The sequence below is a fragment of the Gossypium hirsutum genome, chromosome D05, assembly GCF_007990345.1.
Source record: "Gossypium hirsutum isolate 1008001.06 chromosome D05, Gossypium_hirsutum_v2.1, whole genome shotgun sequence".
Lineage (NCBI taxonomy): Eukaryota > Viridiplantae > Streptophyta > Magnoliopsida > Malvales > Malvaceae > Gossypium > Gossypium hirsutum.
Window position 1 is genome coordinate 26,976,472 of NC_053441.1, and position 25,401 is coordinate 27,001,872.

At 30.9% G+C, this 25,401-nt stretch overlaps 4 protein-coding genes across 5 annotated transcripts; 2 read left to right on the plus strand and 2 right to left on the minus strand.

Annotated features, from left to right (window-relative positions):
* The first annotated feature begins 1,056 nt into the window (after window positions 1–1,056).
* On the plus strand, window positions 1,057–4,981 carry LOC107904917 (LRR receptor-like serine/threonine-protein kinase RGI5). The gene is made up of 2 exons (XM_016831437.2): window positions 1,057–4,323; window positions 4,442–4,981. The coding sequence occupies exons 1-2, from the start codon at window positions 1,464–1,466 to the stop codon at window positions 4,822–4,824; spliced, it is 3,243 nt and encodes a 1,080-aa protein (XP_016686926.2). The 5' UTR covers window positions 1,057–1,463; the 3' UTR covers window positions 4,825–4,981.
* A 2,826-nt stretch (window positions 4,982–7,807) lies between these two features.
* LOC107903119 (non-specific lipid-transfer protein 2) lies at window positions 7,808–8,289 on the minus strand. Its single transcript, XM_016829167.2, has one exon. It carries the CDS (start codon window positions 8,234–8,236, stop codon window positions 7,919–7,921), a length of 318 nt encoding a protein of 105 aa, XP_016684656.1. The 5' UTR covers window positions 8,237–8,289; the 3' UTR covers window positions 7,808–7,918.
* A 2,232-nt stretch (window positions 8,290–10,521) lies between these two features.
* On the minus strand, window positions 10,522–15,288 carry LOC107904916 (ras-related protein Rab7). 2 transcript variants are annotated; one of them, XM_016831436.2, is made up of 7 exons: window positions 14,993–15,288; window positions 14,856–14,882; window positions 14,572–14,668; window positions 14,305–14,451; window positions 12,507–12,587; window positions 12,277–12,422; window positions 10,522–11,101 (listed from the first exon to the last, which is right to left on the minus strand). In XM_016831436.2, the coding sequence occupies exons 1-7, from the start codon at window positions 15,043–15,045 to the stop codon at window positions 11,038–11,040; spliced, it is 615 nt and encodes a 204-aa protein (XP_016686925.1). In that variant the 5' UTR covers window positions 15,046–15,288; the 3' UTR covers window positions 10,522–11,037. The 2 variants fall into 2 exon arrangements, with proteins under 2 accessions (XP_016686925.1, XP_040950456.1); XM_041094522.1 differs by lacking the exon at window positions 10,522–11,101 and adding an exon at window positions 11,110–12,205.
* Window positions 15,289–19,403: 4,115 nt separating this feature from the next.
* On the plus strand, window positions 19,404–22,707 carry LOC107904915 (uncharacterized oxidoreductase At4g09670). Its single transcript, XM_016831435.2, has 2 exons — window positions 19,404–20,034; window positions 21,923–22,707. The coding sequence occupies exons 1-2, from the start codon at window positions 19,573–19,575 to the stop codon at window positions 22,541–22,543; spliced, it is 1,083 nt and encodes a 360-aa protein (XP_016686924.2). The 5' UTR covers window positions 19,404–19,572; the 3' UTR covers window positions 22,544–22,707.
* Window positions 22,708–25,401: the final 2,694 nt, after the last annotated feature.

Below are 25,401 nucleotides of genomic sequence, written 5' to 3' on the forward strand. Positions count from 1 at the left end.
CTTTATGCTTCATGTTTTTAGGGCTGATAAAGCAAATTTCCTATGTAATTAGCTGTTTGAATTAATAATTTAAATATGCAAAATGTAAGATTAATTATTCATCAGTGTCGGTCTAATGATAAAGAATATTACATTTTTAAAGAAAGAAGGTAAGGTTTTGTTTGATAAATCATTGAAAAAATTATATTCATATTTTCAATGATTTAAAATTTTATGCATATTTGATAATTTAAAATTAAAACAATCTGAAAGAATTTTTTTTATTTAAAAAAGTGTGAAAAATAATAAGTAGATAAGAGCTACTTATCACTGAATGAAGTGTATTTTCAATTATTTCAAATTTACTTTATTTGTTTTAATGTTATATTATTCTATAAAGCCTTTACGTTTAAAATTTTAATTTTAGTTTAAATAAAATGAAATATTTAAAAATTAAATATAAAATGTAAAATATAATTTTTTTATAATTTTAAATCTATATTTATCAAATAATTTAATTACATTATTTTTAAGTAATGCATCAAACAAATATTATAACTTAATTTTATACTTAAATTTTCAACACAATACTTAAAATTTGAATTTATCAAACCGGTCTTAAATTAAAATATTAAAAATCACATTATTAAAATCAACAGTAAGAGAATTATAAAATATACATAGAAAATAAAAAAAAATTGCAAGATTAAGTATGTCACCATTAGCCAACAACATTAGCGTTTAAGGCTCAACCGTTGGATTCGGCCACTCATCAGCTGGGCCCACAGTATAGGGTCCCATCTAAATGGGGATATGACACGTGTACGGACGGGGATGAAGGAAACAAAAGATGCTTCAAACATTTACTGCAAAGTGGTCAACAGTAGCACTGCGGTCTGCCCCCCATTCGGCACATAATAGCTTCATATAATTATTATCGAATTTGATTACTTAATTTAAAATAATTCTAAGCTTCATTAAAATAAGCATTTGCAGCTGAAAAATGGAGTCTTTCAATGTTCTAAGTTGTAAGCATTACCCTCAAAGCATTTGAACCCCCCTCTCCCCCCCCCCCAAAAAAAAAGCAATACATTCAAAGCTTTAACTGTGAAAAACTCACCACCACCATAACTGCCACCGCTCACAGTGCATGGCCTCAGCCTTAAAAAAAGCTTTTCACCATCTCTGTCATAAATTTTATTTCTTCACCATTTATCTTTTTCCTTGATGTTCACATGCATGGTTTCATCAAACTAAAAGAAATATTCAACAGTTTGGTGTAAAGTGTAAGCAAGCCTCACACAAACCTCCATTGAAAGTTGAAACCTTCTCTCTCACATGCATGTTGTCTCCTGGAAGTGTGGCTTTTCACAGTTTCCATTGAAAGTCTCAACAAACCCTTTCTTTCTTTCTTTCTTTCAAGTTTCAACCTGTTTGATCTTAGTCTTCCCCACCTTGGGTTCAGGCCATTTTCAGACCTTCAAATGGCAATGCCTACCCTGTTTGCAGGGACCCATTTCTTGTTCTTCTATCTGTTTGTTTTTAGAACACTCTTGGTCACCTCATTGTCACCTGATGGAGAGGCTCTTCTTTCTCTTTTATCAGCCGCTGACCCATCTGCAAAAGCTTCTTCACCAGTGCTCTCTTCATGGAACCCAAAGAGCTCAACCCCATGTTTATGGCAAGGGATAACGTGTTCTCCACAAAATAGAGTTATCTCCCTCTCACTGCCCAACATATTCCTCAATATCTCTTCTTTGCCCTCACAGCTTTCCTCTCTTTCTTCCCTGCAACTTCTTAATCTCTCATCCACCAATATTTCAGGCTCAATCCCTCCTTCTTTTGGCAAACTAGTTCACCTTCGCCTTTTAGACCTTTCCTCTAACTCTCTCACAGGTTCCATTCCTCAGGAGCTCGGTCAGCTTTCCTTACTGCAGTTCCTTTTCTTGAATTCAAATGGATTAAGTGGAGGGATTCCTCCACAGCTAGGTAACCTCACTTCATTACAAGTTCTTTGTCTACAAGATAATCTCCTCAATGGCTCAATACCATCTCAAATGGGTTCATTGGTTTCTCTCCAACAGTTTAGAATTGGCGGCAATCCTGATCTAACAGGAGAAATCCCTACACAGTTAGGCTTACTTACCAATCTGACCACATTTGGGGCAGCCGCCACTGGACTTTCTGGTTCCATTCCATCAACATTTGGCAACTTGATCAACCTTCAAACACTGTCTCTTTATGATACTGAGGTATCTGGTTCGATACCACCTGAACTGGGATTATGTTCAGAGTTGAGGAATCTGTATTTACATATGAACAAGCTGACTGGTTCTATTCCACCTCAGTTGGGCAAGCTTCAAAAGGTTACTAGCTTGCTTTTATGGGGTAACGCATTGACAGGTTCAATCCCAGCTGAGATATCCAACTGTTCATCACTTGTTGTGCTTGATGCTTCAGCTAATGATCTTTCTGGCAAAATACCTAGTGATATTGGAAAGCTTGGTGTTCTTGAGCAGCTTCACTTGTCTGATAATTCCTTAATTGGGTTGATTCCTTGGGAGATAAGCAACTGTTCGAGTTTGACTACACTTCAACTCGACAAGAATAAATTATCTGGTGCAATTCCATGGCAGATTGGTAACTTGAAACAATTGCAGAGTTTCTTCTTGTGGGGCAATTCAGTTTCAGGAACAATCCCATCTTCTTTTGGGAACTGCACTGAACTTTACTCCATTGATCTTTCCAGGAACAAGCTTACTGGTTCAATACCTGAAGAGATTTTCAGTTTGAAGAAGCTCAGCAAGCTTTTGCTTCTTGGAAACTCTTTATCAGGGAAGTTGCCGAGAAGTGTTTCAAATTGTCAGTCACTGGTGAGGTTAAGGCTTGGAGAAAACCGGATTTCAGGGCAGATTCCGAAGGAGATCGGCCAACTGCAGAACTTAGTGTTCCTCGACTTATATATGAATCATTTCACAGGTAGTCTTCCTTCTGAGATTGCCAACATCACAGTTCTTGAGCTATTGGATGTTCACAACAACCACATTAATGGAGAAATCCCATCTCAGCTTGGGGAGCTTGTGAATTTAGAGCAGCTTGATCTTAGTCGAAACAGCTTCACTGGAGAAATTCCGTTGAGTTTCGGTAATTTTAGTTACTTGAACAAGCTGATTCTCAACAGCAATTTATTAACAGGGTCTATCCCGAAATCGTTTCAGAATCTGCAGAAACTTACTCTGCTTGATTTAAGCTACAATAGACTCTCTGGTGAAATTCCATCTGAGATTGGTTATATAACAAGTTTAACAATCAGTTTGGATTTGAGTTCCAATATGTTTACCGGTGAAATACCGGAATCAATGTCTGGTTTGAGACAGTTACAGTCACTTGATCTGTCTCATAACATGTTACATGGAAGAATCAAGGTATTAGGTTCCCTTACTAGTCTCACTTTTTTGAATATCTCATTCAATAATTTCTCAGGTCCTATACCTGTAACACCTTTCTTTAGGACTCTTTCCTACAATTCTTATCTGCAAAACCTGAATCTATGTGAATCCGTCGATGGGTCCACTTGTTCATCGAGCCTAATGCAAAAAACCCGATTAAGATCAGCCAAAACAGTTGCTTTAGTCTCAGTGATCCTTGCATCAGTTACCATTGCAGTCCTTGCTTCATGGTATTTAGTTACAAGGAATCATAGGTACATGATGGAGAAATCGGCAGGAGCTTCATCATCTTCACCAGGAGCTGAAGACTTCTCATATCCATGGACTTTCATTCCATTCCAAAGGCTCAATTTCACCATTGATAACATCTTGGACTGTCTAAAAGATGAGAATGTGATCGGAAAAGGCTGTTCCGGGATCGTCTACAAAGCAGAAATGCCAAATGGGGAATTGATTGCAGTGAAAAAGCTTTGGAGAACAAAGGACGACGAAGAGCCAACCGTGGACTCATTTGCAGCAGAAATTCAGATTCTAGGACACATTCGCCATAGGAACATTGTGAAGCTCTTAGGTTATTGTTCCAACAAAAGTGTTAAGCTCCTCTTATACAACTACATCCCGAATGGTAATTTACAACAGCTTTTGCGAGGCAATCGAAACTTGAGTTGGGAAGTAAGGTACAAGATAGCTGTAGGATCAGCTCAAGGCTTAGCTTATCTTCACCATGATTGTAAACCGGCAATTCTTCACAGAGATGTGAAATGCAATAACATACTTCTAGATTCCAAGTTCGAGGCTTATTTAGCGGATTTCGGGTTGGCGAAACTGATGAACTCTCCAAATTATCACCATGCAATGTCCAGAGTCGCCGGCTCTTATGGTTATATTGCACCAGGTAAGTTCCCTACTTCCGCCCTATTTAACTTCATAGGATTAGTACATAGTTGATTCAGGATTCATGGCTCTTCATTAGGACCGTAACATCAACTTACGAAGTATTGTTTTGGATGCAGAATATGGATACACAATGAACATAACAGAGAAAAGTGATGTGTACAGTTATGGGGTGGTTCTTCTGGAGATACTAAGTGGACGAAGTGCAGTGGAATCACAAGTAGGAGATGGAGTGCACATAGTGGAGTGGGTGAAAAAGAAAATGGGCAGCTTCGAACCGGCGGCATCGATTCTGGATGCTAAGCTTCGAGGAATGCCGGACCAACTGGTTCAGGAAATGCTGCAAACACTTGGGATTGCAATGTTTTGTGTGAATTCTTCACCAGCAGAACGTCCAACAATGAAGGAAGTAGTGGCGTTGTTAATGGAGGTTAAAACCCAACCTGAAGAATGGGGAAAGACATCTCAACCTCTAATAAAGCAGTCATCAAATCAAAGTTAAAAATTGTCTTTTTCTTGTGTATTGTCATTTTTAAATTCCAAGAACATCTAAAAACAATGAGAAAAAGAGAGTGTGTGGAGATATTGTTGGATTTGAATGATGGTGTTGAGGAGTCTGATGTACAGTTTTAGGAACATCAATTCTCTTGATTTTGCTATCTTAATTCTCCTTTTTTCCCTTTCCATCTAATGGATCATGCTTCACTAAACTTTAAATTGAAATTGAATTTTGAAGTAAAAGGTTCAACTATTGTAGGTCGTTAAAATGCATGAGATATTGAACCATTGAGTGAATACGATTTTGTTGATACATGAATAGATAAGTAGTTGAGACGAGTGATTCTTCTTGTTTAGGACAAGGCAGAAAGTCATTAGATAGTGTGGTTAGAGTAATAAGGAGAAGTTGAGGGAGAGAGAGACCTAGGATTGGATAGGAGAGAGAAAGGCTTCTTGATTGCTTAGGTCTCTTCTTAGATTTCAGGCCCTATATACTTGCGCCTTCTATTTTGATATTATGTGTTAAATTGTCATTGACGGGTTGGCGGGTCAGAGGAAGTAGCCTGATGTTATAATGTATCTTGAATAATATCAAATGTGACACGATAGTTGAAACTTGATAAAATAATTAACAGATATACCTAATCAAATAAATTATAAGTTAAAGAGCTCTTAGAAAAAGATTATTGTGAAGGGTTTATTCATATTATTCGAAAGTCTTAACTGCTCATAACATCATGGTGGGGTATAACAGATTGTTACTAATAAAAATGAAAACGCTAGAAAAGTGTCTGCTCAAATCATTATGGTGGGGTGTAAAAGATTGTTACTAAAAAAAGAAAACGTCAGAAAAAAGAAGTAGTTGCGAATTGAGAGGATCACACGGTTAAAATCTTTAATACTAAAGAATATAGGATAGAAGAGGGGATAGGGAGTCAAAGAGATATCCTTCCATCCCCATAACATGCATGCATGTAATGGAAGTAGGCCCAAGGATATAACAAAAGAGCAGACATGCAAAAACAGGCCATGCTTCCCTCCCTTCTTACCCACATGCCTGCCTTAACGCACTCTGTCTCATTTTATTACATTTGGCGTCGACTATTTTAAAAGAGCCATATTTAAAAAAATCGATACCTATTTTCTTTATTTATAATTAGTCCGGTTTATGATCGGGTTATTCATCCACATTCGAAAATTCGCATGAAACTTGGAAGGGTTTGGATAAAATAATTAAACCCGTTTAAAATATAGGCCGAGCGTGGGATTACATTCAATGCCCGACCCGTTTTTAAGTTTATAATGTTTTATATTATGTAATTTAGAACAAATTAAAAAATAAACTTATACAAAATATATAATACTACTTTAATGTAAACTTTAAAATAATGTTAAGTTGATTATATAAAAAATTTCAATAAATAAAAAAATAAGATTATTACATATTAAAATAATATAATATAAATATTTTTAAAAAAATTAAAATAATATGGACGGGTCTAAAATGAGTTGGTGTTAGCCTTTTGCAAATATGGATGGGTTTGAGTAAAATTTTAGATCCATATTTTAGGTCGAGTCAGATTTGAACAAATATAAAATATGTTAATATCATACTTACACTTGACACAACTTGACCCATGAGCAACTCTATTTATAACCAAGATTTTGCTTAAAAGATTTGAAATTCTTTATCAAATGATTTATTTTCTTTTTTCTTTTTGCTTTTGTCTTAGGATGTATTTGTGTCCCCTCTTTTTTTTTTCTTTTTCAGTTTGGTCCATCAATCTTTTTGAATATTTGGTTTTTTCGGTTTTTGTTTGTTATTGTTGATTTGGAGAAAAAAAATCATCGAAAATTCAGGTATGTTGAAATGTGTGTTGATCATGCTTTGATTACGTTGATATTTTATATGTACTTTTTGACGAGCTTTCACATGTATATTGCCATGTTGGAATCACTTGGACACACTCCCTTGTGTGTTGGTCATAAGTAGTAGGGGGCATTCGTGTTAGCAACATGCCATGTTCTTCATAAAAAGCCAAACAATCTTGTCGAGCTCTTGGGCTAGCCAAGTTCCACGACAACGCTCATTTTCAAAATCAAATTGGGTGACGAATACATTGAATTAGAATTAAGGTAAAAAAATTAATTAACTCGTAAATCGATTGAATCGAGTTAAAATCTAATTGAGCTGATGATTGAATCAAATTTTATATTTTTTTAAATATTTTTAGTTCTTATGAATTTTAATAATTTATGGATTTCAACAAGATAAATAAAAAACTAAGGGTATGATCGGTTTGACCATTAACCTGATTCCAAAAACTTTGCATATAACCGAACCCTACTACTTACTATATGTGCAGTAACTCACCATCTCACAATTAATCTACAACTTTAAAGTCAAATATCCTCTCCATTTTACTTACTATACTTAATTAACATTCATAAAAAGCATCTAAATCATGAGTTTAATACATCCTATTTAGTAGGCAAATATTTCTTACTCATTTTTAGACAATCACTTATTTACAAACTTCACGTGGGACTAATGATTTTCATTTCCCCTATCGTGAAAACCCTTTTCGTAGTATTTTAGTGATAAGTTCTACAGGGATCGGACGATCCTATTTGGTCAAATACCTAATGACAAACTTCTATGATCTTTTCATTACAATATTTTTGAACAAGACCCTTAGGTGTAAATTTGGTTCAATTCAATTAGGTTTTTTAGTTTTTTATTAAAACTATTTAAATTAATTTGGTTAGATTCAATTTGATCTTCAATCTTTTTTCTTTAAAAATATCTTCGATCTTTGTGTTTTTTTAAATATCATTGATCTTTTCATATATATTAGTGTTGGATTTTGGGATTTATTTTAATAAAACGAGTTTTGTTTTATAACTTTTCAACTCAAAGTTAGTATTTACAAAAATATAAACAATCACTCACTTGGGTAATGTACTAAATGATAAACAAAATAATATTATCCCACATCTCATCATCATTATTCATTTATTCAGATCAGTATATAGTTGACAGCAGAAACAGCCCTATATGCTGCCCTATGTATGTATAGTATTGTAATGAAGAGGTTTTAGCACTGAGGATATGCAACTCCACAAGCGTTCCCAACAGTTCTAATGATGGGGTTATCAGCAAATTGTCTTAAAGATGGGTCGTTAAGGTACCCACAAAAGCATGGCGTCTGCTCCCTCAGCCTGCTGCAACAGGTTTCAGATGGAGGCGTGGACGACATGACCGCCGCCAAGCATGGGCTGAGCTCTATGGGGTTACATGTCACTGCCGCCTCTGCCCACAGTGTTTCACCCGAAAACGCTGCGGCCGCCACCACCATGAGTGACAGTACCGCACTTAAGGCAACATATGAAAATCTTTTCATCTTTGTTATCATAGTACTGGAGGGTGGTAATATTTATAGGACTTGGATTGGTAATTTGCTGTGAGACATTAGAGCATGCATTATTTATATACGAGTGTGGAATTATGGTGGGGGCGTTTCCCCACACTATTTGAGACCCCAACTAAAATCTTATTTGGTAAATTTTGGGTTAAGTTGTTGGCACCTCTCTTTGTGTGAACAAATTAACCAAAGCCAATAAATCTATATTATTATGTTATTGATTGATTTTACTCTCATTTCTCAATAGCATCAAATGTAAGTAATATAGAAGCATTCATTCCATTGGGACCCAAGTCTTATGAATTCCGAGTTTGTCTAAAATTAGGATCAGGTTGGTGAGTCAAAAATCAAATCAAATTCTAATTTAATTGAATTCAAACTTAAATAATTTAGAAACGAATCCAAAGTATTTAATGCCTTAATTGATTTTAAAATTGAAATGATTTACCTCGGAGTGACCTAAATTTTAAAAATTTTAAACTCAAAATGATCTAAACTAAATTAAGGTAAAGGTAAAGATTCGTATCGATTCAAATTATCAGTTGACGTTTAATTTCAAATTCAGACATGAAATATTCTTGAGAAATAAAATTTCATTAACAATCTAGTTTGGATGCAGAGACGAATTTACGGGGCTGCCAGGGCCCAACCCCTTAAAATAAAAAAATTATTATTTAGGCCCTTTAAAAATTTTTAAAATTTTAATTTAGTATAGATAAAATTACATTTTGACTCTCTAAAATTATAAAATTTTACTTTAATCCTTCAAAAATTATAAACATTTAGAATATTAAAAGTCAAAATTTTTTTAGATTTGGTTCCAAAAATTTTCCAAGACGGAACCAACCTATTCAAATGGTCTATTTCATTGTTAAAAAATAATTAAAAACTTTTTATTTAAATTTAATTATAACAATAAATAAATATTAATATAAAACTATTTTTATATATTTTATTTTTTTAATAGTAAAACAGACCAAACCCGCCCCACAGCTGCCGTGCAGACTAAAGTCACTTTTCCGGAAAAAAACAATCAGCAAATCTTTTGCCACTTTTGCAATCTTTAACCATTTTAAATTTATTCATTTTTTTCTTAAAATTATTTTTAAGTTATTTCTTTTACATTTTTATTTGGTTAAATTATTTTTGACTAATTTACTCAAAAAGCCATTAAACTAAGTACATTCTATTCAAATAAGCTGTTATACTTTTTTTTAACCAAATAAATCTTATTCTTTTGTTTTTATTCATGAAATCCTTTCATTAACTAAACGTAAAAAAATTACTTCCGTATGACCCAAATACTCAAATTGCAAATAACATTCTTGGAATATTAAATTTCCTATATTTAGATTTAGTTTTTTTAAAAAATTAATTGGTTAAAATAAGTTTAATCATGCTGAAAATTTTAAACTAAATCATTTATAACCAATACAATTGATATGCCTAAATTTTTTAAATATTTTTTATATTCGTTTTACTATTCATATTCATATTTTCAATAAGTTTTTTGTTTACAAGTTTTTAAGCTATTTATTTAAGAAAAAGTATTTAATACACTGCCAATAAAATTTTAGGTTAACAAGTGTCTTATAAAAATATTAAAAAATATTTTTTAAAAAAAGAAACACATGTCAAAATTTTAAGAATGCTTGTGAAATAATAATAAAAAATATACTGCCCGTGTACTAAATAATCGCCATTTATTTAATAAAATAAATAGATTTATAAACTACATAATTAGTTAATCAATTAAATTATTTACTATTCATATTTTAAAAGTTTGTGATTACCTTTCCAATAATATATTAATCTTTACTTTTAATTATTTTCAAATAAGTTTTTTGTTTACAAGTTTTTAAGCTATTTATTTAAGAAAAAGTATTTAATACACTGCTAATAAAATTTTAGGTTAACAAGTGTCTTATAAAAATATTAAAAAATATTTTAAAAAAAAAGAAACACATGTCAAAATTTTAAGAATGCTTGTGAAATAATAATAAAAAATATACTGCCCGTGTACTAAATAATCGCCATTTATTTAATAAAATAAACAGATTTATAAACTACATAATTAGTTAATCAATTAAATTATTTAAATAAATATATAAAACAAATCTTAAATATTATAAAAAAATATAAAAATAAGTTATCCAATGCACTAGAACTATTGTATTTTCCACTGCTACAGTATAGAATATCACAACAACTAACTAATAGCCTCATCATCCCTGTTACTTTTAATCTTACCCAAATGGACCCTCCAAGATCAAGAGTTAACTTAAAACAGGAAATTTAAACATTGCTGCAACACGTGCTACATTCATTATTTTAAACGTTCGTGGAAATCAAAATAGCATGGCCTTCCTAAGCACTTGTTTGTCCAACAAACAACATCCATGTCTTCAACTTAGAGTAAATAAGGCCACTGGATCTCCTAGCCTAAGCACAATGGATTTGGTCGGACCAATCCTACTATGCTACTCGATATTAAAAACCATCAAATATGTAACGCTATCACATATGTCATAATTTAATCAATCCTTCTAGGTAATCTCACTCAATCCTGTCATATGCCTTATTCATGTCTAACTCCAATGCCATCTGAACCATTTTATCAGTACACTACCGTAAGAAGAATGACCGGGAACTCTGCAAAGTTCATCTCTACCAACCGAAAACAAAACAAAGCAATGACAAATGATGCTTTGATCATGGGAATTTAGAATGCGATGTATACCAAAAAATGGGCAAGAATGATAAAACTAGAGAACATAGAGTTTGGCTTGTAATCAACATGCACAACCACTTCTTTGCTCGGTCTCTGTCACGGCTTCTGGGATGCCCTGGAAATATCTAAATTCATACACAAATAGGAAAATAGGTCAAAAAAAAAAAGTTATTTTCTGCATAGCCTGGTCAAATATCTTTAAAAACTTGAAAACATCTATGCTAAGATGAAGTACACAGACACCAAATATATTAAGGTGAAGTGGAAGAAGAAAACAGTTTTCCTGTAGTTGCAATAAAACAAAAATTACTCACGACATGATATCAATATTTTAAAAATAAAATCTATATCCTACAGAAATAAATAATAAATTGGTTGTGACGATTACACAAGAATATGCCAATGAGCTATAACATATGCCCAAATTAAGCATAGTAGAACAGCACCATGAGAAGAAAGCTTCTGAACATCCACACACAATCAAATAATTAAGAAAACTATAACAGAAGAAGTAGGTTGTAGGTAAGAACTCTGATCATTATTATACGATCTATATGGCTGTAAAATTAAGTCATATTTAATTGAATGAGTACTGTGGAAAATAATGAAATCAGCTATATGGTTAAAGACACATTTCTTTGAATCAATATCAAAATTTTTAACCTTGACCAAAGAAAATACACCTCATCATGATTCTCATGAAACTATTACCTTCAAATTTTGTTTATTGTTATTTCCCCAATCACTTACCCCATTATTCTGTCCATAAGCACCTTACCATTTGATTACATACTCTAGTACATCTTTCCTAATGAAGCAAAATATATATATTGATCTTCTTAGAGATAGGATTATAGTAACATATTTCCACTGTATTATTGAACCATGTCCAGATGAGCAACTCATTAAAGTTAGGAAATATGGGTCTACCTGAGGCATGTCATTAAGAACTACATAGTATTGTCACTTCCACACAATGAATTTGATATGGCAAGGCAAATCAATCAGCATCCAAACAGATTTCTAGGTGATAACGTAATTTGTACACCCTTAATGTAGTCTGATTCACAATAGAATGTTAGAGATATCCTCTGTTTCCCTACTATTAACTATCTAATGTCACAAAAGTATATAAAGATCAGCTATGCCGTAAAATTGCTAGAGATATGAAGGTCTGAATCTGCAGTGCTGAAGAAAACCATACTCCTTTCTGGGCCAACAACACCATGCTGGAAAAATACTAATTTATATGCCAATGTTCACTGAAAAAAAAAAAGAATATGCTTCAAGGTAAACTTACATGTCCTGCTCGCGCTCTTTTGCTAGAGCAGATTTGGCAATAGAAAGTAATGCAGCATCAACATTGATATCTTCTTTTGCTGATGTTTCAAAGTAAGGTATGTTTCCTTTTGAAGCACACCAATCTTTTGCTTTCTTCTCGGAGACCTACATGGGCTCAAGATGCCACCCATTAGGCTAAGGTGTGAGGATAAAAGAAAATTTGGTCATATAAAAACCATATACCCTTACCACTCGACTATTACCACCATCAATATCTATTTTGTTTCCAAGCAACATAAAGGGAAACATCCTGGGATCTGTTGGATTGGCCTGGCATGAAATGAAAATGGAAACATTTAAAACAGATGGTAATCACTTCCAAAGAAATTCATATAAAGTTTAGAGGGATGAAAATCATAAACACAAAAGACTAATCAACCTCAGAAATTAAATTGGCTGTTAGGAAAGATCACGTGCATTGCAAGGAAAGTAGGTCAAGTTGAGCACTTAACTGTAGCATCAGCAGTAAATGTTTTATCCAATTTCTAGGCCTAACATGATGCAACAAGGCATCAAGAAGAGAAATTTCACATTCCCATAAGAATCAGCATTTATTGGAGATTCTATTACAAAATTATCTACATACTTCTTCTGATCTGTTTATAGTAAACCTATACTTCTACAAAACTGTTCTGACTAGTTGACAGCACAAAGAAATGTTTGAAAAACAGGAATTGATAACCAATAGAACAGCCGAATTGCAACAAACAATATCAATTAGACAACCAATATCAATTGAACATTTCAGTTTATAACACTCACTCCACTGAAAAGAGGCAATTTTACACCTAAAGATTGGGTAAGCAATTAAAAATTCTGTGTTTCTTTCCTGTTCAAAAATTGTAAAAGTTAATAATCCTGAAATGAACCAAAATGAAGGCGAACTGAAAAGGCAAAGATAAAACCAGTTATGACAACATGAGTGAGGTCAAAATTATAGAAAAAAGGAAGTGAACAAAAAGAATCTGTGAGTCCACAACCACAATCTGAAAAACTAGGTTGAATAGCGTATTTGAATTTGTGCAACCAATAATAATTCCAGTGTTAAGAATTTGGAAGCATACACTCCTAACAGGAAAAATCTCATGTTTCTTTTAAATTTACTTCATGTCATGTGCGCTTCAAATAAGTACCACCCTTTACTCTAAGAAAACTAATTTTCAAAACAAATTTCCTTCTTTGTAACAGATTGGCAAGAATGTCAATGGCAAAGTCTATTAGAGCGGTTTCAACCTTTGAGTGTATCCACAAGCGATTGCTTCAACAGGAGCTTAACAATGTAAAGAAAATTTAAGGTGAAAATAAGAATAAACATCTCAGGTTCTACATTTTTCTGGACTCTCAAGATATTTATGGCTAAACTGAAGCAACTATCTCAAACTTCAGCAATCCACTAGTCTAGAGTAAATCACTTAAGTAGGCTATATAGATAATGATATTGGAGAAATTAAGGCCATAAAGAAAATGAACAAATTCAAACTCAAAATCAACCACAAAACCATTAGAGTTTCAAATAAACAAAAATCTAGTAGAAAAGGATGGTTGTCGGCATCGATGTGAATGAAGAACATGCATGCCAAAGAGACAAAGAGAAGGAGACAGGCCTTACAAGAGATTCAAAATTATAAATAAATAGTTACTTGATAGCTTATAAATAACTTGCAGTGATGCAGGATGAATTCCATATTTAGTGAGGTTGGCAAAGTTAACTTGTAATTGTATGCATTACTTGCCAACATTCCTTGACCAAAAAAATATCTATGCTAGATTTATCATGGCAGGGGTAATAAAAGCTGTACAAGCCAATAAATCTAAAACACTGCACATTCTTATTGACATTATCATAATCGCGATTATGTTATAGAGGCATAAAACACCTTAAATCAAAAGCGTCATTCATCAAGACATGCCAAAACATAATTCACTAAAGAACTAAAACGATCAAGGAAAGTAAAATGAACAAAAAGAGAATGGGGCAAAGAAAAACCTGCTTAAGAAACTCATCATGCCAATTATCAAGGCTATCAAATGATTTCATCACATTAACATCATAAACTAGCACACAACAATCTGCACCCCTATAGAAGGCAACGCCGAGACTCTGAAACCGCTCCTGCCCTGCAGTATCCCATATCTATCCAATGCAATGCCACAAAAGAAAGGAAAAAAAATAAAATACATAAACATACTATCCATGGAAACTTCAAAATTAAGTTAAGAAGGGTATAGAAATACTCAAAGATTAAAACCCTACTTGCAGAGTGAGAAGGCGATCTTCAATCTGGAGTTCCTTAGTGACAAAATCAGCACCTATTGTTGCTTTATATTGCTGACTGAACTTATGAACATATCTAAATTCAAGAAGTTAATTCTGACAACGACGTAATTTATAAAATCAACATTTAAATAAATAAACAAAAAAATTAACGACCTTAATACAAAGTTTAAGATCTAAAATTACCCCTAAAAAAGAACAGAAAATTTACAAAAAAAAAGGACTATACGAAGATTAAAATTCAATTACCGTTGAAAGGATACTGATTCATCAACGACGTCTTACCCACCCTGAAATTGATAATAACCCATTAATCATACAAATTTAAAAAAATCCAAAAGTTCATCGTTTTAGTTGTAAAAAGAAAAAGCCATAGAAATTGAAATTGAGAACGACATACGCGCTATCGCCGAGAACAATGACCTTGAGCAAGGTTCGTCTTCGCATTGCCATGGCGGTAAAATTAACGGCAACAATTTGGTTTTGATTTACCTTTTTTTTTATAAAAAAAAACTTAAGTATTACGCCGTTGAATTCTTTTGGGGGGCTTTAAATTTAATAGTACCGCTCTTTGGATTTACCCGATATATTTGTAAAATCTATTGAAAAGAAATTTCCTTTTTTTCCCTCTTCTTTATTTTGTTCCCTTTTCTGCACTAGAAATTTTTTTTCCCTTTTGGCTGAAAAGAAGCGCCAAATTTCAGGTAATTTACCAATAAAAAGTCTTTTTTTTTAAAAATTATCGAAATGAGCCCATTTTTTAATTATTTACTAGAATGTTCCTTTTTTCGGGAAATCGCGTCCACGTCAGCGCTATGTCAGGGTACGCGTCAGGAAATTGCGTCCACATCAGCACAAGATGCTGACGTGGAAGGAAATCGCACTCTCAAGGACGCGATTTCCTTCCACTTCAGCATCTCGCGCTGACGTGGACGCGATTTCGGCCCGTACGTGAACAGTACCCAATGGTCAAAAAAATAAAATACTGAGCCTATTTCGATAAATTTTAAAAATATAGGGCTTTTTTGGTATTTTGAAAAAATAAATTTTGAATCTTTTTGTACTTGTATTTATTTTTTTAATCAATTAACTCTTCAATATTACATCAATAGCAACAAATATAAAAAAGAGCAAGCATCTTAACCAACTAAGCCAAACTAATTAATTGACATATTATAGAAATACTGTTGTTATCTTAATTATATTACTTACGTTCTAACGATTTTTCGGACCTATTCCATACACGTGTCAAATCAGAAAAAATAATACAACAATTCTGTAAAAAAAATCTGGTGTTTACTTCAAATAAATAAGGAAAATAATGATTTGAATGTTTCAAAATTCAAATTTAAACTGAAAAAATCGAAATTTAGGGGCAAAAAATGATCTTTTTTGATGAAAACTGCAGCAAAACCGCCTTCGGCTGTTTGTCAGCGCGTACATCTCGAAAAGTTATTCGAAATAAAAAAAATCGTCTCAATCGGACAACCGAGCGAAAAGTTATGGCCTTTCAAAGTTTTCCAAACTAAAAAACATAAATTGTTCATCCACGTCAGCAAATCGCGTCCTCGTAGGCGCGATTTGTGTCCACGTAAGCAAAACGCGCTGACGTGGACGCGATGTTCTGACACGTCCCCTGACATCGCGCTGACGTGGACGCGATTTCGGGAAAAATGCCCCATTCCGGTAAATAATAAAATATCGGGCCCATTTCGGTAAATTTTAAAAAAATAGGGTTTTTTTAGTAATTTACCCCAAATTTCCATTTCTTTTTCCACATTACTAGGTGAAATTATGGTTTTTTTTCTGCATATTGTATTTAATTTAGTTTTTATATTTAATTTCAAATAATTTTTTCTTTCGTGAATTTGACAAAAAAATGATTATTTTTAATATTAAACAAAATTAAAAATAATTTAGCCCTTAAACTTATATTATTTGTCAAATCATCAAAATAGATAAAAAATTTAATTTCTGTTAACTTTACTATGTACCATCCACATGACAATCCGCTTGTATGCCACGCTAGCAATTAATTAATGTTTTAAAAATTAAAAAAATTATTTTTTATATTTTATACATTTTAAATAATTTTAAAATTTTAAAATAATTTTTATATATTTAAAAATAATAATTTTAAAAAAAAATTAATTATTGCTGTGACATGTACTTGACAATCCATGTGTATGTCATGTTAGTAAAGTTAATAATTGTTAATTTTAATTTTTATTTTTAAGTGATTTGACAAACAGTACACTTTTGAGCACTAAAAGAAATGAAAAATTAAATGGAATGCCAATATGATTTTTTTTCCTTAAACTTTTTTAAGAAAAGTAATTAAGCTCTTGCTTTTTGTTTCACTCAATTGGGTATTTGAACTTTCAAAATGCATCAAAAAAGCCCTCAAATCTTTTCAAAAAAAGCAATTAAGCGCTTACTATTTTGCACTCAATTGGGTACTTGAACTTTCAAAATGCATCAAAAAGACCCTCAAACTTAAAAAAAAACAATTAAGCCCCTACTTTTATTAAAAATTAGAAAAAAATATTATAAAAAATTAAAATCAATAAAACCTATAAATATTATTCAATTTTAATATTAAAAATTCAAATATTAAAAATTAGAAAAAAATTCGTAAAAATTATAAAATACATAGAAATATAAAAAATATAAAATTTTATAAAGTCGTAAGAAAAGTATACAAAATGTAAAAAAATATAAATTTCATAAAAAATATATAAAAATTATCGTATCAAAAGAAACAATTTATAATTTTTCTTTAACTTTTATTGATTTTTATTATTTTTTATCATTTTTCGTCACGTGTCACGTTATGTTGCGACACGTGAAAAAATAAGGGTTATTAATTTTTTATGATTTTTTATAAAATTTTACAATTTTTTATTTTTTTACGATTTTTATAAAAAATTCTAATTTTTAATAAATTTTAAATTTTTTATATTTTTATTAAAATTTATTGTTTTTTATTTTTTATAATATTTTTTCTAACTTTTAATAAAAGTAGGGGCTTAATTGCTATTTTTAAAAATTTAGAGATTTTTTTATGCATTTTAAAAGTTCAAATGCTAAATAGGGTGTAAAAAAAATTATAAGGGACTTAATTTTTTTTTTTGAAGTTTGAGGGTGTTTTACATAAAAAAATTTTTAAAAAATTAGAACACTAAATAAGTCATTTTATCTTAAAAAATATATATACACATAATAAAAATGAAGTCTAAGACATCATTATATTCATTATCTCATATTTACCATTTCAACTAAAATCTGTCAATTTTTTATTATAAATTTGTTATATAACTTTTTTTCACCCATAATAGACGTAATATAATCTAATTATTTACACTAAATTTTAATTTAAATCACTGAAATTATTAAAATAGTTTGTTTATCGGCTAATGTGGAATTCTTTTTATAAAAAAAAATCAAATCATTAACTAAATTTCATTTAAATAATTTAACAACGATAACTATTTTAATAACCATGATTTCAATTTTCAGAACACATCATAACTATTATAATTCTACTTCATAGATTTGTAAACTTTAAACAGAATTATGCCTATAGAATGTTAGGCCCAACCTTCTCAGAGACAACAATATATTTTTGAGCTTTTTAAGAGTGTTATTGAGACAAAAATTTATTTTCCAAAAGTACTTTTTTAATCAAAAGTAGAAACAAATAAATTAAAATTTTGCTCAAAAATATTTTTTTTGGTCTAAAAGTACTTATGAAAAACAATGCTAAACTGACCCTTAATAAGGTATGGTAAATTCATGAGAAGGTTTTAAAAATAAAATTAATTGTTAAATCAATTAGATGTCAATTTAATAAGTCTATACAATTTAATTTAAAAAATCATTGAAAATTATAAAAATAAAATATATTTACAAAATAATTCAATTATTTTTAATTTTATTTAACTGATTTAATACTAATTTTCGAATCAATACCCAACTAATTTTCAAAACGATTGATCTAGTCCAATCCAAACTACCAAATGCCCAGAAGTGAATTTTAGGATGGGTAGGTAGGGACTTTGGCCCACTCAAAATGAAAATTTTCAATTCAGTCTTATTATAAATAAAAAATCTATAAATTAATGTAGTGAAATTATATTTTAGTCCCTTAAAATAAAAATTTTCAATTCAGTCTTCTTATAAATAGAAAAATTATAAATTAATATGTAGTAAAATTACATTTTAACTCTCCTAAAAATAAAAAATATCTATTTAATTCCTTAAAAGATTGATGAAATTATAAATTAATACATAATAAATTTAAATTTTTTTATGAGAAATATAATTAAAATGTTGTGACTGCTTAAAGAAATTCGAAATTCAGCCAGGAGCATGCAACAAAACAAATCCTACCGCCTTGCAGATGCTGTGTCTCCAGCCTAATAAAACATATTTGTGATCGGTGGGATGGCATAGACAATGAACCTGTATCAAATACTAATGCTTCCACTGCATTATATGCACTACCCTTAATACAGTTACATTATAAACAATCTACTCTACAATCAAAACATACCACCAACTAGTTGCTTATTAAGCTTGGTTAAACAAGGAAAAATAATATTTCAGAAGAAAAGAAAAAGCATTTGAGGGTTCGGCTCATGGAAATATATCTTTCATAAATTAAAAATAATAAAAACAATTATTATATTTTTATTTCACAAATAATTTTAAATTTTTTTATATTTTATTATACAACCAAATAATTTTCTATAAATGGGAAATAAAAAAAATACACCTAGTATCAAATACTAATATCTATTCATATGACTCTAGTTTAATTTTATATTTTCCTTTTTAAAAGATAATTTACAACATTCTAGTATTTAAATATCACTATTTATTGGCCAAAAAACTCGAATACGAAGTCGGATAACAATATCTGTGTTACAGTACACTTGCTATCCTTCTGATCATCTCTCTCTTCCTGACAGCAAAACAATGGCTGATATTCCGATCAGATTCGGAATCATTGGGTGTGCCGAGATAGCCCGCAAAGTTTCTCGAGCTATCCAGCTTGCTCCTAACGCCACAGTCTCCGCCGTTGCCAGCCGCTCCTTTGACAAAGCCGCCAATTTCGCCAAGGCCAATGGCTTCCCACCTGACACCAAGATCTATGGCTCCTACGAGTCCCTTCTTGACGACCCCGACATCGACGCCGTTTATTTGCCTTTACCCACTAGCCTCCACCTCAAATGGGCTGTTTTGACGGCTCAGAAAAAGAAGCATCTGCTCACGGAGAAGCCCGTCGCCTTGAGCGTGGCCGAGTTTGATCAGATTCTAAAGGCTTGTGAAGAAAACGGGGTTCAGATTATGGACGGTACCATGTGGGTGCATAATCCCAGAACCCATAAAATGAAGCAGTTTTTAAACGACAAGGAGAAGTTTGGTCAGCTTAGAACGGTAAATACATTACTGGGTTTCTGCTCATTTTAAGGTTTTTTTCCTTTTATTTATGTAGTTCACCACTTTCCTGCTAGGCCATAGGAGATAGTTTAAAGCTCAATTTAAGGTGTCATATGCCTTATCATTTTAATATGTTAGGCAATGGAATGGCGCCATCTTCTTAATATCTATGAATATCCGTTTCTGTAGGTGTAGTTCTTGCCTTTCTAAATATTAGCAGCTTGTTTTACTCTAGAATTGTATATCTTTGTTTGGATGGTCCTGTTAGATATTGCTTTTTTACTCAATTTAAAATGGGTTTTGTAGAGATGTGAAGAAGAGTTTAGTAAGATATGGGGTTAATGAGACAAAGGGAGCATAGAAATTGGGTTTTGTTTTAGGGCTCGGGTTTAATATTTGTCTATCGGTGCTTTGTGCTATTTGTCATCTTTATGATTATAGTATATGTTTCTCTTTCATCCATGTATGCAGGCAATTAATTAAGCCCACTAAATATAGTCTCTTGTGTGAATGAGTTGATGTCATAGATCCTGTATTATTGTTCGTCCAGAACCTAGTGCTTTTCTTGAACTCCTCTTCAACTGAGCTTGTTATTGTTAAAACATGAGACACTTGTACTTAATGAATCAGAGCCTAGTTCCTTGTTGGACTGTAATTTGTTTATTTCTGTTGTGGGTTGTTTGGATTGTTTCGGGATGGAAAATCTAAAAACTTGTTGGTTGTAGATGGAGAAGAAAACAAACACTACCGATGATCTAGATATGTGAATGTTCATTGTACCCAATGATATGAACTTTCTTTTACCAACAAAGTGATATGAAGTTTTGAGTTTTTATTGCCACTGGAAATAAGCTTGCTTGTCTTTGTACTAAGGGTTTTGTAAAGGATAAAGTAACTGAATGGAGATAATATCTCATTCTGAAGCAGAGCTTACAATGATGGCTCAAGGGCACAATCTTTAAGATACAGTTGCTGAGCATTTTCATAAGTTCCTATAAATTCACAGAAGCCTTATAGTTATATATGCACATATGTTTGTGTATGAAAAAGAAAAGTATTGTTTGTATGCTTGCATGCAAAACACTCGGCCTACCAATGTCTGAACCTACTCCTTCAACACTCTTATCCTACGTTTGGTAGGAGTATTATTTTTTACATATGTTTTAGCATATGAGTTAGCAATAAACTAATTCAATTGGTACTAGTTATCCAGTTCCATGAATTCTTTTTAGTAAAGAGAAAGGAAAATATTTCGCTTATTTTGAAGAAGTCCTATTTTTTACAAGAGTTTTTACTCATCTTTCTGATTTCAAGTTTAAATTTGTATTAACTATTCTTTATTTTATGTCTAACTATTGCAATACATATGTAATAAATAAGATTTTTACTAATGTTATTACACTAGTAACCAAACAGAGCATTAATGTTTATCGCCATTTGTGAGATTAGTTGCTGCTGTTTCACATGAACCATTACTTATACAATGATAAAATTTATCTGGAGTGAATTCAAAACTTTTGTGGTTCCCTTCAGCTAGATTTTTGAAAGAACCTAGTTCATGGTAAAGCCTGTTTCAGATAGACTTGCAGTGATATATTTTATTTCAATCGTTGCTATTAATGTCCAAAGATTGATACACTTCCACAAAGTATGCCTGAATAAGGTATAAATATGTGGTAAAATGGCATATCTGACGCTTTTTGAGGAGAGATACAGGGCACAATGTTGGGTGTATGCGCCTCTCATCTCTTCATTAATTTAAGCTTCTTCAGAATGTTATCTAATTGCCTTTTGATGCGGTCTATGATTTTATGATAAGATGCTACATTGATTTGGTGTCCTTGCATTCTAAATCTATGTATTTTTTACCTTTTGACTTTCTCAGGTAAACAGTTGCTTCACATTTTTTGCCGATCCGGATTTTCTCAAGAATGATATTCGTGTGAAGCCAGATCTTGATGCTCTTGGAGCTCTAGGTGATGCCGGGTGGTATGGCATCAGGTCAATCTTGTGGGCAGCTGACTATGAGCTACCGAAAACTGTTACAGCCTTCCGCAATCCAGTTCTAAATGAAGCAGGTGTACTACTAGAGTGTGGAGCTTCACTACTCTGGGCAGATGGCAAAATTGCAACCTTCCATTGTTCTTTCTTATCAAATTTGACAATGAATCTCACTGCTATAGGAACGTTGGGAACACTACATCTTACAGATTTCATCATTCCTTACCAAGAACACCAGGCCTCATATACTACGTCCGCAAAACCTGGATTTAACGAACTTGTAACCGGATGGGTGCAACTTCCGAGTGAGCACACTGTCACTGTAGATCTACCTCAGGAAGCCTGCATGGTGAGAGAGTTTGCCAGCTTGGTTGCAAATATTAAAAAGAATGGAGCACAACCGGATAAAAAGTGGCCGACAATCAGCCGGAAGACACAATTGGTTCTGGATGCTGTGAAGGCGTCGATGGAGAAAGGTTTTCAATCTGTTGAAATTGTGGGTTAATATGTTTTTATCATTTGATTGAGCTTTATCTATGCTTGTTTGAATTATCTGTTTCCCCACGAGACTGCATGTTGTGCATTTGCTTTGTAGCATGAAATTTGAACTTAATTTTAGTGATTTTTGTAGCATGAAATTTGAACTTAATTTTAGTGATTTACTCCAAACCATCTATTTTAGTTATTTAAAATTTTGCCCTCAACAATTTTTATATTTTTTTATCAATTTGATCGTTATTCTTTTTAGTAAAATTTGACCTTTAAATTTAAAAAAAAATTAAATTGTTTTTTAACGAAAATAACTATTAAATAATTAATTTTAATCTTGTCATATCATATTTTTAAAACTAAAAATTAATGAATAATTAAAAAATAAAATTTAAAAATTAATGAATAACGAATAATTAAAAACTAAAAAAATAAAGAGAAAAAAATTGGTTGCGCCTCTTTTTGCAATTTTAGTGTTTTTACCTTATTATATTATATATACCAGTTTTCTTATCTTGTGCGATGCATCAATTGATTATGGGTATAATTTTTTGAGATATAATTTATTTATAATATTGTAAATATAATTTTTGCTTTAATTATGATGAAATTTGAAAGATAAAACCATGTATAATTAATTATTTAGAATCAGAGAGAATATATATGATATATGATATATGGTATAATTTTTTACCTATTAATAATTAAATATCATTAAATCATTTTCTAAATTTGTAATAATTTTTATGGATATTGTAAAAAAAATTAATAAGTCATATTATTAAGAAAGATGTAAAATAGATAGTTGAAGATAATATAAAAAGGATAGAATTATTTTATCCTATAAATAGATACTTTTTTTAATAATATGTTCTGATCATTGTCCTTCTTTAACTCATAAATAAGAGGATAATACACTTTAACGCACTCGATTTCACATTTTACTGCATTGACAATAATATCTATACTAATCAAACTTAAGACTCAATCCGTATAATAAATACTTAAATAAGTGATATAATATTATTCAATAATTCTCCGCTGCTGCTCAAAGTGTATTTCTTTTGTAAAAAGGTTAACTACTAAAGTGAATCATCAATTTTGTAATATAGCAAGTTGCAAATAACGATATGTTAGAAAAAAACATAAAAAAAGTATGTAATTAATAAATATAAATTTTTTTCAAGTTTATAACATTATTATAAATTTTAAAATATATTACTATTAAAAACATTTAAACTTCATATAAAATTTTAAATATATTTTTATCGATTGTTTTAGGGATTTTCAAATTTCATATAATTTTTTATTTTTAATAATGTTTTAAAATTTTTAATAGTGTTTATAAAAATAAAATACATATAAATATTTAAAAAAATAAACGACTAATTAAACAATATTTTGTTTTTAAAGGTTTTTTAGTAGTATTTGTTTTTTTTCTAAATTTTGTATAAATTTTAAATTTTTTTAATAAATTTTGTAAACATTTTCATATTATATTTTTTAGAATTGTTAAATTTTATAAAATCTAATATTTTATTTTTTTAAACACTATTTATTTTTTAATTAACTAATTAACAATATTAGTTTTTAAAATTTTCTTTATACGTACTATATTCTTTTTCCTTAATAACTTTTTAGCGGTATTTGAAAAAAAATTAAAATTTTGTATAATTTAAATATATATCCATAATTTTTTAAAGGATAAATTATTTTGAATTATTTTATTTAAAATTTTAGTGATATATCTATAATTTTATTTTATTAAAAATAAATTTAAGGAATAATTAAAGAAAATGAGGAAGCCTAATTTAGTATACGTAGTTTATTATATTAAATAGATATTTATGATATGATTTTACTTTAAATAATATATATAATAGGAGAAACTGATGGGTCTTGTAGAGGAAAACTGCTTTAACATTTCTGACTATGCACTCGCAGATAAGCTTTAAGCCATCGACACATGATAAAGACCGCCACCGATCCATGTATTTGCATTATTTTTAATTTTTAAATCATACTATATATTATATTATATTTTAATATATTTAGAGTTGTACATGGGTTAAATCGGATTCAAGCCGGGCTCCAACAAAATTTTAGGTCCGATTGATAGGTTTAAAAAATAGGCTTAAATTTTTGTCCAAATCCGATCCAGATTGTAGATGTTAAACTCAACCCTAGAACACTTTTAGGCATATATTCATGTTGAGCTGGATCAGAAACTTTTATAGTCTAAACCGAACTTAATTTTTGCTCAAACTCATCGAGAGAGTCTAAGGGGTAGTACGTAATTTTATTCAATTTGATAAACTTGGAAATAAAGAAACTAAATTTTAGGGCTGCCAAAGACTTGGGCGTCGTTTCCGTTAAAAATTGCAGAAAAGAAATTGTCATAATGAAGAAGATTCGTACATTTCCCGTTTTACTTTCGTACATTTTGTGAAAACCAAGAGTCTTTTTTGCACCTAACGTGTCTTACTTTAGAATCCATCTAATTTTCAATTACTTTTACTTTTACTTTATTATTAATTTTTGTAGGATCTACTCGTATATTATTTAAGTTTGACTAAATCTATGTATAAAAAATTTAGTGGAGGTGATGTTGACCCTCTCTTTATCACATCAGCATTAAAGTATTTTTAATTACTATTTATCATATAATTATGGCTCAACGTTCTTTTATAGAATTATGCTTTATTTCTTTTATTCACATAGAATTAATCTTTATATATATTGGATCAGATGGATCTTAAATACAGATTAAGGTTTTCCAAATTTTAAATTAAGATTTAAATTCGTTAATTTCTAGTTTTATTTTTGAATTTTCTCAAATTCTCACGAGTTTGAAATGCAGAATTGACACATCGA

What these genes read in the sequence shown, in the direction of transcription:
- LOC107903119 (XM_016829167.2), bottom strand. Translation starts at nt 8,236, where the DNA reads ATGATAACAAAGATGAAAAGATTTTCATATGTTGCCTTAAGTGCGGTA.
- LOC107904915 (XM_016831435.2), top strand. Translation starts at nt 19,573, where the DNA reads ATGGCTGATATTCCGATCAGATTCGGAATCATTGGGTGTGCCGAGATA. An exon ending in AGTTTGGTCAGCTTAGAACG is followed by an intron (nt 20,035 to 21,922) that starts GTAAATACATTA and finishes TGACTTTCTCAG; the next exon opens with GTAAACAGTTGCTTCACATT.
- LOC107904916 (XM_041094522.1), bottom strand. Translation starts at nt 15,045, where the DNA reads ATGGCAATGCGAAGACGAACCTTGCTCAAGGTCATTGTTCTCGGCGAT. An exon ending in ATCGCCTTCTCACTCTGCAA is followed by an intron (nt 14,452 to 14,571) that starts GTAGGGTTTTAA and finishes TGCATTGGATAG; the next exon opens with ATATGGGATACTGCAGGGCA. An exon ending in AAAGAGCGCGAGCAGGACAT is followed by an intron (nt 12,206 to 12,276) that starts GTAAGTTTACCT and finishes GTATTTTTCCAG; the next exon opens with CATGGTGTTGTTGGCCCAGA.
- LOC107904917 (XM_016831437.2), top strand. Translation starts at nt 1,464, where the DNA reads ATGGCAATGCCTACCCTGTTTGCAGGGACCCATTTCTTGTTCTTCTAT. An exon ending in TTATGGTTATATTGCACCAG is followed by an intron (nt 4,324 to 4,441) that starts GTAAGTTCCCTA and finishes TTTTGGATGCAG; the next exon opens with AATATGGATACACAATGAAC.